Source organism: Rhinolophus ferrumequinum, chromosome 21 (genome assembly GCF_004115265.2).
Source record: "Rhinolophus ferrumequinum isolate MPI-CBG mRhiFer1 chromosome 21, mRhiFer1_v1.p, whole genome shotgun sequence".
Lineage (NCBI taxonomy): Eukaryota > Metazoa > Chordata > Mammalia > Chiroptera > Rhinolophidae > Rhinolophus > Rhinolophus ferrumequinum.
In genome coordinates, this window is record NC_046304.1 from 11,649,572 (window position 1) to 11,662,632 (window position 13,061).

General features: G+C 46.7%; 1 protein-coding gene across 2 annotated transcripts; it reads left to right on the plus strand.

The window, feature by feature from the left end:
• Positions 1-1,205: 1,205 nt before the first annotated feature.
• Positions 1,206-4,520, plus strand: ASGR1 (asialoglycoprotein receptor 1). 2 transcript variants are annotated; one of them, XM_033089119.1, is made up of 9 exons: positions 1,206-1,413; positions 1,650-1,727; positions 2,763-2,879; positions 3,014-3,109; positions 3,187-3,258; positions 3,456-3,542; positions 3,630-3,781; positions 3,855-3,961; positions 4,102-4,520. In XM_033089119.1, the coding sequence occupies exons 2-9, from the start codon at positions 1,661-1,663 to the stop codon at positions 4,256-4,258; spliced, it is 855 nt and encodes a 284-aa protein (XP_032945010.1). In that variant the 5' UTR covers positions 1,206-1,413; positions 1,650-1,660; the 3' UTR covers positions 4,259-4,520. The 2 variants fall into 2 exon arrangements, with proteins under 2 accessions (XP_032945010.1, XP_032945011.1); XM_033089120.1 differs by having other exon boundaries at positions 1,206-1,409.
• Positions 4,521-13,061: the final 8,541 nt, after the last annotated feature.

Sequence of the window (13,061 nt, forward strand, 5' to 3'; positions counted from 1 at the left end):
CCCCAGAAGCCCCCCATGCGCCCTTCCAATCACTATTCCTGCAGGGATAGCCACTGTTCTAACCAAAACAGAGTAGGCTTGTTTGTCTGAATAAACCAGATCGTAAGGAACAATATCAGAGAATACTAAAATAACAGCCCAATAGTCACCAAAATTACTGGGCACAGTCCAAGTACATGCAAACAACATGGGCCTTGTTAAGACAAAAGAGGGTGCAGCCAGGGCTTTCATACTTTATGCAATGGACGTGTTTCTGAATGTCTCACATAATGTAAAACTCCAAATGCTAGTTTTCTCATGAAATAACTAACATAGGATTTGCATGATTTCACATTTGGGGCCTAAAGAGAAACTTATGAATATCTTTAATCTTGCCCAATTTCTAATTTAGCATACTTTGAATTCACACAACCCTTCCTAACCCCCCCCTCCCACAGGACGGTGAGGAACCACATTTTAGTATCTCTGGGACCCTAAGACCCAGCCATGGTGACAGCACAAGATGCTAGAGTCAGGCAACCCCAGTTCCAGTCCTTCCTCTGCTGCTTCCTTGTGATATGACCCTGGGTAAGCTCTTACCTTCTGAGCCTCAGTTTCCTTATCTGAGGATGTGCTCTGGGGATAATGAGAGGAGTTAATGAATGAAAAGCCCCAGGCACACAGTAGGAGTCAATGAAGGTTTGTTGGCACCAATCCCGGTTGGGGTGGGGAAAGCCTGCTCTTCTGCTCTCCCCTCATTGCCCCCCATGCTGCTGGGGAACTTTATTCCAGGAGAGTGAATGAAGCTAGTCAGCCGGAGCCGGGGAGTCTGGTGGTGAGCCCCCGAGGAAGCTGGGGCCTAGGTTCAGATGCCAGGGTCACAGGCCCAGGTTGGGCAAGAGCAAAGAACAGTACTTCTGATCCAGGTCAGGGATATTTAGAGACACCAACAATTCTGGGAATTTAGAGGCAGGAAGTGACGGGGGCAGGGGCAGAAGGGAAATGGCACCCCTACCCCCCTGGCCTGGTTCCCCTCCCAAACCATGCAATGAGTGTGGTGACCAGTAAATGGGGGTGTAGGGGACAGACCAGGAGATTCCCCCTCCTCAGGGAAGAAAGCAGAGGCAACACATCCCTGCTAACCCCCCCTTCCCACCCCCCCAGATCCCCTGAGTTTCAAATCCATTTCCACCTCTGTTTACGTCCAAAGTCCCTGGCACTGTTGATGCCAGGTTCAGAGCTCTAGGACACACAGACAAGCAGACACGCAGACGCACAGGGCTCGGGGCCCTCGTGTGGACCCTGCCCCTTCCTCCTCTCCCACTATCCAGGGTTGTCTGCGCACCCCAAATCTCCAGGCTTCAGCTCCCTTCTTAGCCTGGGACCTGCACAGCATTGCGGGGACCCAGGAGTCACTCTCGAGACATTCTGCAAGTAAAAGGGGAAGAAAGGCAGGGGAACTTACTAGGGGTGGGATGGGGGAATGGTGGAGGGGACCTGCTGTCAGGAGGGGAAAGGCAGTGGGAAAATTTCAGAGGATGGATTTTGGGTCAGGCCTGGGAGGGAATGGGGGAAAGAAGAAAGGTCTTTAGGTAGCCACCAATCATTTAGAAAGGGACCGGACTCCACACTCCAACTCTGTTCAGTTCCAATCTCAACCCTAACCCCAGCCAACCCTACCATGACAAAGCAGTATCAAGATCTTCAGCATCTGGACAACGAGGAGAATGATCATCAGCTCAGAGGAGGTGAGCGGACACCTCCCCCATTTCTGAAAGGCATTAGGTGGCTCTGGCTCCCTCACCTCAGCTCCTGCTTCTTTCTGTGATCCCTGACTCAATCACTGGGTCTTCTCCCCTCACGAGAACACAGTATCTGAACCACCTCTTTTAGAGGAGGTTCAGGGTGTAGGGGCTTCTGCATGCCTCTCAACCCTCGACCCTGGGGAGGGAGTGGGCCCAGGGGTGTGGGTGGAACTGGAAGAAGTTAGGCTTCCTCCTCCTTTCCTCTTCCAACACCCCATAAACGTTGTGTGTGTGTGTGTGTGTGTGTGTGTGTGTATGGGGTGTCTAGGACCAGTTTATCAAAGGGTAAGATTTCGGTGAAGAGGCTGAGGGATCTCTGATCTGAGGGAGGATGAGGCCCTCCTACATAAAAAACAGCCTCCCTACCCCCTTTCAGGTCAGAGAGAGATTTTATTTGGGCTTAGCGAGGATACAGTTCTTGGGGGATGGGAGTGCCCTTTGATGGGGGAAGAGGCTAAAGGGGAGGAGAAAATGGAGAGGAAGCCCCACATTCCAGCTCACAGGGACTGAGCTCCCTGGTTGGGAGAAACTGGAAGGACCTGAAGTCTGGCTACTCCGCCTTCTCTTCCTGCACTCAGCCAAAGAGCAGTGGGATTCGTGGGGAGAGAAAGAATCCCCCCTCTCTTGCCCCAGCTGGCGGCTCATTCCACCGGTCTCCCGCTCAACTCGGTCCTCAAGGCTCTGATGAGGTTCATCAGCTGCACTGACACAGTCAGGCCACTAGATGGCAGCAAAGGTCCAGGGCCTGGGCAGGGCTAGGGCAGGTCAAAGCTTTGCATCTATCTATCCATAACCCTCTTCCCTTCCCCACCTCCAGTTGCCTCTGACTCCTCGGGGTCACCCATTGCCCATACTTCTTAATCTATACGGTTCCTCCTAGTCTACTAGAGGAGCGTTAGCCTGCTCTCCTCCTAGGACGCTAGAGATGCCCCAGGCTCCCCTTTGTCCCTGAAACCCTGACGATCTCTTCTCTTGTAGGGCCGCCTCCTCCCCAGCCGCTCGTTCAGCGTCTCTGCTCCGGACCCCGCCTCCTCCTGCTCTCCCTGGGCCTCAGCCTCCTGCTGCTGGTGGTTGTCTGTGTGATTGGATCCCAGAGTAGGTGTCCCCTGTGTGGGCTGGGAAGGGAGCAATGTGGGGGGTTGGTGGAAATGGTGGTGGGTGAATGCCGGCTGCTGTGATGGTGGACGCAACCCTCTCATTTTGTCCTATCCACACCCTCTCCTGCCCAGATTCCAAGCTGCAGGAGGAGCTGCGGTCCTTGAGAGAGACGTTCAGCAATTTCACAGTGAGCACGGAAGCCGAAGTCAAGGAGCTGCGCACTCAGGGTGAGGGGAGCCAGGGCTGGGGCTGAGGGGCTGTGGAACACTAGGGACGTGGGACACTGAGCAAGTTTCTCCCGCAGGAGGAGGTGTGGGCAGAAAGATGAAGTCCCTGGAGTCTCAGCTGGAGAAGCAGCAGCAGGACCTGAGTGAAGGTCAGAGAAGGAGCATGTGTATATAGGATACAGGGGTGTCTCAGTCCAAACCGAGGGGTCTTGTGGCAGGGGCATCTGGGATTGGCCTTTGGTCCTGCATGCAGATGCAGTCCTTTCCCAAGCCGCAGTGCTCATACTGACCTCCTTTCCTTCTCCACTCTCATCTTTCCCTCCCCCTCTGCCCTCTGTCTCCCCAGATCACTCCAGCTTGCTGCTCCATGTCAAATCCTTTGTGTCTGACATTCGAAGCCTAAGCTGTCAGCTGGCCATCCTCCAGGGCAATGGTGAGGGATGCCCAGACATGCTTTTCTGCCCACCTCCCCTTCTGGCAGCACCTCAGCTCCTCCACCCACCCTCTGTGCTACCCCCAGGCTCTGAAAAGAACTGCTGCCCTGTTAACTGGCTGGAGTATGAAGGCAGCTGCTACTGGTTCTCTCGTACTGGGAAGCCCTGGCCTGAAGCTGAGAAGTACTGCCAGCTGGAGAACGGGCACTTGGTTGTGGTTGGCTCCCGGGAGGAGCAGGTGAGGGCTCTGGAGGGCTCACTGGGGAGGCTGGCTGGTCTACAGAGAGGTCACCACCCTCCTTTCTCCCCAGAAATTTGTCCAGCACCATATGGGCCCTGGAAATATGTGGATAGGCCTCACTGACCAAAATGGGCCCTGGAGATGGGTGGACGGAACAGACTATGAGACAGGCTTCAAGTGAGTGTGTGCATGCTGTACTTTGTCCCTCTGGCCTGGGCCTGGGTGTCCCAGCTGAGTGGGTCCCAGGGTGAGAGGGACTCCTTGGGCTCGGCTGAGGGTCTGGCCTTCTGGGGCCCACATTTATCTGGTCTCCTTAGGAACTGGAGACCAGAGCAGCCGGATGACTGGTATGGGCACGGGCTTGGGGGAGGCGAGGACTGTGCCCATTTCACAGATGATGGCCGCTGGAATGATGACGTCTGCCGGAGGCCCTACCGCTGGGCCTGTGAGACAGAGCTGAACAGGGCCAGCTAGGAGCCTCCTCTCCCCTAATTTATTTCCTCAATGCTTTCACTTGCCTAAGGGGCCTGGTTTGGGGATCCTCCTATCTGGAGGCCTCCTGTACCTTCTCAGGGATTTTCATCTAGGTTTTAAGGGAAGGTGAAAGGATAGTGTCTGAGGAATGTAGAATGATGTTTGGAGGGGTGGGGGTATTGAAACCCATGCCACTTTCTGTAGTTTGCTTGTTGTTATTGTCAACTGTTTTTTAGAGTAAAGAGAAGAGAAATATAATAAATCTTCTGAGTTGTCTGGTTATTGGATATTAGGAGTGGGGAGTGGGCTGTGGCACCAGGAAGCCTTGGGTGGGCAGTGGGAATATTGGGAGAACGGTATTGGCCTATTTATAGGCATGTGATTTAGGGCAAGTTACTCTGCTCTCTGAGTCTTGGCTGGAAAATAGTGTTGTTACTGGGACCATCCTACCTCCAGCAACTTCCCAGGAACAGAACCACCCGAATGTATTGAGTGCTTCAAAAGCTTTGAATGAAACTCCTTGATGTTTGTTGCATGCATTACAGTGAACAGAAGCAGCATCCACAGGTAGCAAATACAATGAATCAAAACTGAGCCTCAACTAAGAGTCACCAAACGCATGAGGAAAACCAGTTCCATGGAACGGAAGACCCCAGATAAATAGAATTCACAACCCAGGATGGGAGTTAACAGGACAAACACATTAAGACTTTACAGACACTTATGGGAGTGTCTGGCTGGTCTACAGAGAGGTCACCACCCTCCTCTTTCCCCAGAAATTTTTCCAGCTTCGTATGGATCCTGTGAACACATGGATGGGCCTCACTGACCAAAACGGGCCCAGGAGATGGGTGGATGGGACAGACTATGAGACGGGCTTCAAGTGAGTGTGTTCATGCTGCACTCTGTCCCTCTGGCCTGGGCCCAGCTGCCCCAGCTGGGCAGGTCAACAAAAATCAGCAAAAATTGACTAAGTATTAGCCACAAATAAGACCTCAACTAAACCTAAAAAGGAACAATGGTCTAATCCCAATAAAACACAATTACACATGAACACCAAAGTAGAACCAAAAAAGATCTGTAACATATACATTTCTCATTCTCTAGATAACTTTAAAAGAAAATCAAAGCAAAGTCTCGTGAATTAGAAATGAACAAAGAGAGCACTATATACTGAGGTTATGGGATGGTCTAACGCAGTCCCCTGGAAGAAGCGTACACAGCCTTTTTTATTTAAATGTACACAGCACATTTATTAAAAACAAGAAAGGCAGAGGTGAAATAAGCTAAGTTTTAACTCAAGAAACTTAAAAAAGAATAACAAAATAAACCCCTCAAAATAGAATGATGGAATTTATTTTTAAAAAGCAAAAATTAATGAACTAGAATATAAAATGTAGATATGACCAATAAAAGAAAAATTTGGTTCTTGGAAAACGTGAATAAAATAAACAAATATGAAGAAGAAAGAAACACAGATACATGGCTTTAGAAAGGTTAGAGAAGTACAGATACAGAGGATACAATTATATAACACTTGCAGATTTGAAACAGCAGAGTGAAGACAGTGTTTTCCCCACCATTGTTGTAATTTTTCAGTTAATCCCTTAGAAACAGAGCTTATAACTTCCAACTTGTAAAATGAAAAAAAAATGAATAAAAAATATTAATTTAAAGGAAGACAGGAAAAAAGAGAAAAAAGAACAGGTAGATAAGAAAAGGCACAAAATAAAATTTAGTTATGCATCCAAATATGCTGCTGATTGTAGTAAATGCAAAAGACTAAATTATCTTGTTAAAAGACAAGAACTTCCAGACAACAGAATAAAAAATAAAAGTACAACCATATGCCCAAGAGACATACCTACATCAGAGATGTTGAAAGCAAAAGCATGAAAAAGTTAGTCAAATGCTAAACAAAATAATTATCACATAAAGTATTGTTCATAACAAAAAATATTATTAGAGGGTCATTTCCTAATGATAAAAGGTTTAATTCAACAGGAAGATACATCAGCATTAAATATATGTACACTGAATAACATGGCCATTAAATGTATAAAACAAAAATTTTGGAAGTACAAGAAAAAATATATAAATGTATATTCATAGTAAGAGACTGTAATGCATCTCTCAATAATTAATAGATCAGCAGACAAAAAATATCACTAAGGAAACTGAAGCCCAAGTTGTCCTATTATGATCCAATAGACATATTTAATACACTGCACTCATTAACTACAGAATACACATTCTTTTCAAGTACACTGGGACTTTTTTTTTTTTTTAATTGAGCAAATACTGGGCCATAAAGAAAGTTTTAACTAATATCAAAAAAAAAAATTTTCACTACAATGACTACAAATGTAAAATTCCTATCTAAAATATTAGCTAACCCAACCAAATGGTGTATTAAAAGAAATATATTCAAGTAACAGATATGCCAGGAATTCAAAGATGGTTTAACATCACAAAAGATTTATTAATGAAATAGACTTAGAGTACATAAGACTAGATTAATGGCATATAAAAGCAAAAAATCACCCATCGAAGAAAAAGCACATGGCAAAAATTCAGCACCTATTTATGTTATTAAGTCTCGTGAATTAGAAATGAACAAAGAGACCTCACCTGCTTCTATTTTAGGACCTCATCTGCTTCTATTTTGTCACTCTACTATTCTCAATGTGTGGATTCTTTTTTAATTTTTTAAAAAGATTTTTATTAAAATATAGCTAACGTACAATATTATATTAGTTTCAGGTGTACATCATAGTTATTCAACAGTACCCACCTGGTACTATACATAGTTATTACCATATTATTGATTATACTCCCTGTACTCTACTTTACATCCCCATGATTATTTTGTAGCTACAAATTTGTATTTCTTAATTCCTTCACCTTTTTTACCCTACCCTCAACTCCCTCCCATCTATCACCCCAAAAGATCTGGTACCCATCTGACACCATACATAATTACAATATTATTGAGAATATTGCTTATGCAATACCCTACATCCCCATGACTACTGTGTAACAACCAATTTGTACTTCTTAATCTCTTCCCTTTTTTCCCTTTTTTCATCCACTCCCAAACCCCCTCCCATCTGGCAACCATCAAAATATTCTCTGTATCTATGTATGAGTTTGTTTCTGTTTCATTTATTTGTTTATTTTGTTCTTTAGAGTCTACTTATAAGTGAAATCATATGACATTTGTCTTTCGCTGTCTGACTTACTACACTCAGCACAATACCCTCTAGGGCCATCCATGTTGTTGCAGATGGCAAGATTTCATTCTTTTTTTATATCTGGTAAATGGTAATATTCCATTGTATATATATACCACCTCTTCTTTATTCACTTTTCCAGGGGCACCCAGGTTGCCTTCGTATCTTAGCTATTGTAAATAATGCTGCAATGAACATATAGATGAGCATGTCCCTTGAAGTAGTATTTTGGGTTTCTTCGGATAAATAGCCAGAAGTGGGATTACTGGGTCCTTCTTTTCTCTTGTTATAGTCTTTGTTTTCAAGTCTATTTTGTATGGTATAAGTATTGCTACTCCAGTTTTTTTGTTTGTTTTGTTTCCATTTTCATGAAATAACTTTTTTCAATCCCTTTAGTTTCTGTCTCTGTGTGTCTTTCGATCTGAAATGAGTCTCTTGTAGGCAGCATACAAGTATGTAAAGGTCTTGTTTTCTTATCCATTCAGCCCCCCTATCTTTTGATTGGAGCATTTAATCTATTTACATTGACAGTAATTGTTGATAGGTATGTAGCTATCACCATTTTATTATTAGTATTCCTGATTTTTTTTTCCATCTTAGTCCTTTTAAGTTTCCTTGTAATACTGGTTTGGTGGTGAAAAACTTCTTTAGTTTTTCTTGTCTGGGAAGCCCTCTATCTGTTCTTTGATTCTAAATGATAGCTTTGCTGGGTAGATTACTCTTGGTTGTAGATCCTTTCTTTTCATCACTTTGGATATTTTCTGCCAATCCCCTTTGTCCTGCAAAGTTTCTGTTAAGAAATCAATTGATAGTCTTATGGAAGCTCCCTTGCAGCTAACTAAGTGCTTTTCTCTTGCTGCTTTTTAAGATTCTTTCTTTGTCTTTAACTTTGGCATTTTAATCATGATGTGTCTTTGTGTGGACCTCTTCGGGTTCATCTTGTTTGGGATTCTCTGTGCTTCCTCAACTTGTATATCTATTTTCTTTACCAGGATAGGGAAGTTTTATGTCATAAGTTCTTTAAGTAGATTTTAAATTCCGTGCTCTCTCTCTTCTCCTTCTGGTACTTCTATAATGCAAATGTTGGTATGCTTGCACTTGATGTTGTCCCAGAGGCCCCTTACACTCGCATTTTTTTGGATTCTGTTTTTTTTTTTTTGCTGTTCTGATTGGGTGTTTTCTGCTATCTTATCTTCTAAATCACTGATTCAATCCTCTGCTTCATCTACTGTACTGTTGATTCCCTCTAATGTATTCTTCATTTCAGTTATTGTATTATTTATTTCTGACTGGTTCTTTTTTATGGTTTCTATATCGTTTTTTTTATGCTTGCTATCTCTTTGTTGAAGTTCTCACGAAGTTCCTTGAGCATTCTTATAACCATTGTTTTGAACTCTGTCTCTAGTAGGTTGCTTGCCTCCATTTCATTTAAATTTTTTTTTTTCTGGATTTTTCTTCTGTTCTTTCATTTGGGATGCACTTTTTTGTTTCCTCATTTTGGCTGCCTCTTTGCGTTTGTTTCTATGAGTGCTGCCAGAAGCAGTACCAGTTTGAAGGGATAAAACACAGAGGAAGTGAACAATCCATCAAACTTCAGAGTTTCCAGGCCCCTTCCCATTTACAGGTGGGCAAACTGAGGCAGCAGCAATAGCATCCTGAACACAACATGGGGTCAGGATGGGTGGGCACCAGGGGGGCTTCTGAAGTGTGATGACACTCTATTTCCTGATACACGGCTCTTTGCTTTGTGATCATTTATCGAGGGGTACGATTTCTGTTCCAATTAAAAAATTAAACTGAAAACTTAAATCAGGACCTATTTCACGGAGGATGCTCAACTGTCCAAGGAGAAGGGACAGATGTCTTTAAAAGTCAGAGAAATGGATTGACTAGATGAGCACTGTCTTGGGAGCTAGAGCCAAGCTGGCAAGTTAACTTTCTTGTCTGAGCCTCATTCATTAAAGCAAGCAGGCAAGCAAGCAAATGCCAACAACAAAAACCTCTTTATAGTATCCCCAGATAGATAGATAGATAGATAGATAGATAGATAGATAATAGATAGATGATAAGAAAAAAAAATGATAGATAGGTAGATAGGCAGATTACATGCAAAGTTCTCCTACTATGTGTCAGGCACTGAGCCAGGCCCAGGGGATGAAGCAGGTAAGGCAGGCACGGCTCCTAAAGGACAGAAGACGTAAACAAGTCATCACTAGTCAGTGTGATGACACTGACAACCCTGCACGCCCCAGGCAGCTCAGCTCAGTGGCTGGAGAACTGGTGGGAGGACAGGGAGACTTCTCACTATTCCTCGTGGTTGCTGTCAGATTGGAACCATGTGAATGCAGTACTTACCCCCTCAAAATAAATAAAATGAAAAATACAATAAACACAAAGTGTGTGTGAGCAGTGTTAACAAAGGGTAAGTCCAGAGTGCTTACGGAACACTGCAGGGGTGTGGGTGCCGACTGGCCCAGGGGAAGTGAGAGACGCCCCCCAGAGCAGTGACAACCTTGCTTAATGTATGGTAGCCACTGCTATTAGTCTTCCCCAATTATGGGTGCGCCTTTGGCAGGGGTTAGGGAGAAGGGCACCCTCAAGCTGCCACTGACTCTGTGATATGTTCCCAGGCCTCTGGGAGTCCCTTGGTAGGAACTCCCTGCCCTGCTGCAGCATTTTATAGTGTACATTTCATCTCATGTCACAGACCAAGAAACATGCCCAGGCCTGGAAGAGAGAGAATCCCTCCCAGCCACAGGCCCCAGGCTGTGGACGGCACAGCGATGAAAACCAGTGCTGTGAGCACGAATGACGCCCCAGCTCCTCATCCTCACAACCGCCCCTCTAGGAGCGAGGACCTGGAATCACCACCTCTGTTTACAGGTGAGGAAGCTGAGGTGTGCAAAGGTGAAGTGACCTTCATGAGGTCATTTCATGAGGTCACATGGTCAGGCTTTGACCCAAGGTGGCCTCTTAGCCACCAACTGGCCCTAAAGCAGAGCTTCCTTGTCTCAAACTTTCACTGCTTGCCTGCTCAGCCCTTCCCTACAACAGGAAGACAGCCATTTCCTTTGACTCAGCAGCACACTAAGCGCCACAAAACCTTATTTGTGTTCTAGGCTTAGAACCCATGGTGACATCAATTCAATTTTGGAACTCTGATTTCCAGGGAGGCCGGATGGTCACAGGTTGACTCTATCTAGATGCAGGATGGGGTGGGGGGTGCAGAGCTCACTTAGAGGTGTTCCCTTTGGAATCAGGCCATCTGGGATGTGACAGCCTTAGCCCAATGGGAAGTGCTTCCCTCCTGATGGGACTTGGAAGGTCTCCCACGTGGGTCGCCAGGGCCAGAGAGGAGGAGCCCTGACCGTGGGAGAGCGGTGGGCTAGTCAGCCAAGGGAAGCAGTATGGTAACCATGTCCCCTGTCTTCCTCTTGAAAGAAAGCAGGAGTCACATCTTAAGGTTAAGCTTCATCACGGCCTGGGCAGGATCCCAGCCAACTCTCAGCGGTCATGGCCTCCAGACCCTGGTTGGCTAAAATGACCTTTGACCTCTGACTCCTAAAGGCTAATCAAGACCTCTGACCTTTGTGTTCCTGGCTCCCCTTCTCCTTGGCACTCACTTGGCCCCCATCAGCCCTGCCTGAGTGGTGGTTTTAAGCTCATGGCCTTGCTCACCTTTCAGGTCCTAGAGGCAGGGGCTCCACGCGGCCCTTCTTTATCCTGAACTTGGTAGTTGTACCTCATTGTCTCCTGAGTGAGGCCTTTGACTTCTGACCTTTAGAGAGCAGAAGGCCTCTGAGAGCAGTGGATGCCAGCCTTGCAACCGGGATCAGTATTCATTATTGATGGACCTCTCTGTGCTGTAATTTCTACATCTTCTGTAAAATGAGGATAGTTGTACTAACACCTACACCGTGAGAATTACATTCGTTAATACGAGAGCTCAGAACAGTGCCTGGCACATTGCAAACCAGCATTAGCTGCTCTTATTATTGTTTTTGCTGCTGTAGTTGTGAGACTCTGTCTCTCACCCCCCACCTGGGCACCTGGGCAGCCCCTCTCATACCACCGCTCGGGCCCTGCCTCACTGCTGTGTCTGCTCTGTCTAGTCCTCTGTTCCTTCTCTTCCTCTCTCTCCTTCCCTCCTTGCTATCCTGCTGCTCCTGGGGCTCTTTGCTGGCTAACCATTCTGCTGTCACTTCAGATTAGAGCACATTGTGTTCCTTCATCTCAGCTGAACATTTTTGTGGTTTCCCAGCTCTGCCCAAAGTGCTCCACGAGGGGCCAGGGCTGCCCAGCTGAAGGAAGCTTCCGGAGGAGGAGGAATGTGGGACTGTAAGGTCCCAGGTGAGCTTTCCTGGTTTCCTGCCTCTCAGAGATGGGGCTGAGGTGGGGTGTGGGGGGACCGGGGGGAGCAGCCCCTTCACAGACTATGCTCAAGAGACCAGGGAGCTGGCGTCTTGGAACCTCCACCCTGGACTCCCAGCCCAGTGTCCTGTGACTAAGGAAGCCACACCTGGGACTGTGTCTTAGGGACTCAGGCTGAGAGGCGCCCCAGAGTTGTAGAATTCTGCAACTGGGAAGCTCGTGGCCCTTGAGCAGAGGTCCAGGGCCATTGGCCACAGGTGTGGTCTCTTCTAGATGACTTGTCCATGGTAGCCCTTCTCAGGCCTCGGCACAAGCCTACCTCCCTTAGGCGTAATCTCCAGGGATCTCGCCATACACAAGGAGGGGTGGGGTCCCTCAGGAACCCTGAGTGAGGCTCACTAGAAGAGACAAAAATGGGAGCAGGGAAGTGCTGGGGGCTAGAGTGCAAGGAGGGGAGGAAGACAGACAAACAACCACTTTGATGAGCATATTCCGTGGACTGGCCGTGGGCCAGGACTTTGCAGGCCTCTTCTTACTTCATTTCCAGAACAGCCCTTTGAGGTAGGCACTGCTATGATTGCTGTATAGGTAAGGAAACTGAGGCCCTGAGCAGTGAGGTGACTTGTCCAGGTCACACAGCTGGGAAGGGAAAAAGCTAGGAAGGGATTTGAAATCAGGTTGGCCTGTCTCTCTTGCAGAACATCTGACGAGGAGAGGAGCCCCAGCAGAGTTTCAGGGGCTCTCTCTGTCTCTCTCTACACAGATCTGGGTGTAGGACCCGGACATTCAGTGTCTGGGTCCTCCCTGCTCTGTGACTAGGTAATAACGTGGTGTTCATAATCACATGTAATTTTTGTATAGGGCCTTCCTGTATACGAAGTGTCTTCCGTGGTGATCATCCTTCACTGAGCCTTGCAGTAGCCCACAGTGTAGGCAGGGCATGATTTATCATCCTCTTTTGCAGATGAGGAAACTGAGGCTCAAAGAGGGAAGACCCTTGCCAAGGTCACAGGGGGAAGATTACTGAGCAAGAACTCAAAGAAGGTCTTCCAGTCCCAGATGAGCAGAGTGGGGACACTGGACTCTGATTTCTCTAATGGACAAGGATTGTCACTTCCCCCACCCTCTGTAGCGTTCCCAGATGGGCTGGGCTGCACCAAGAGCTGAGAGGCTTCTGGTGGGTACCCAAGACGGGTAAT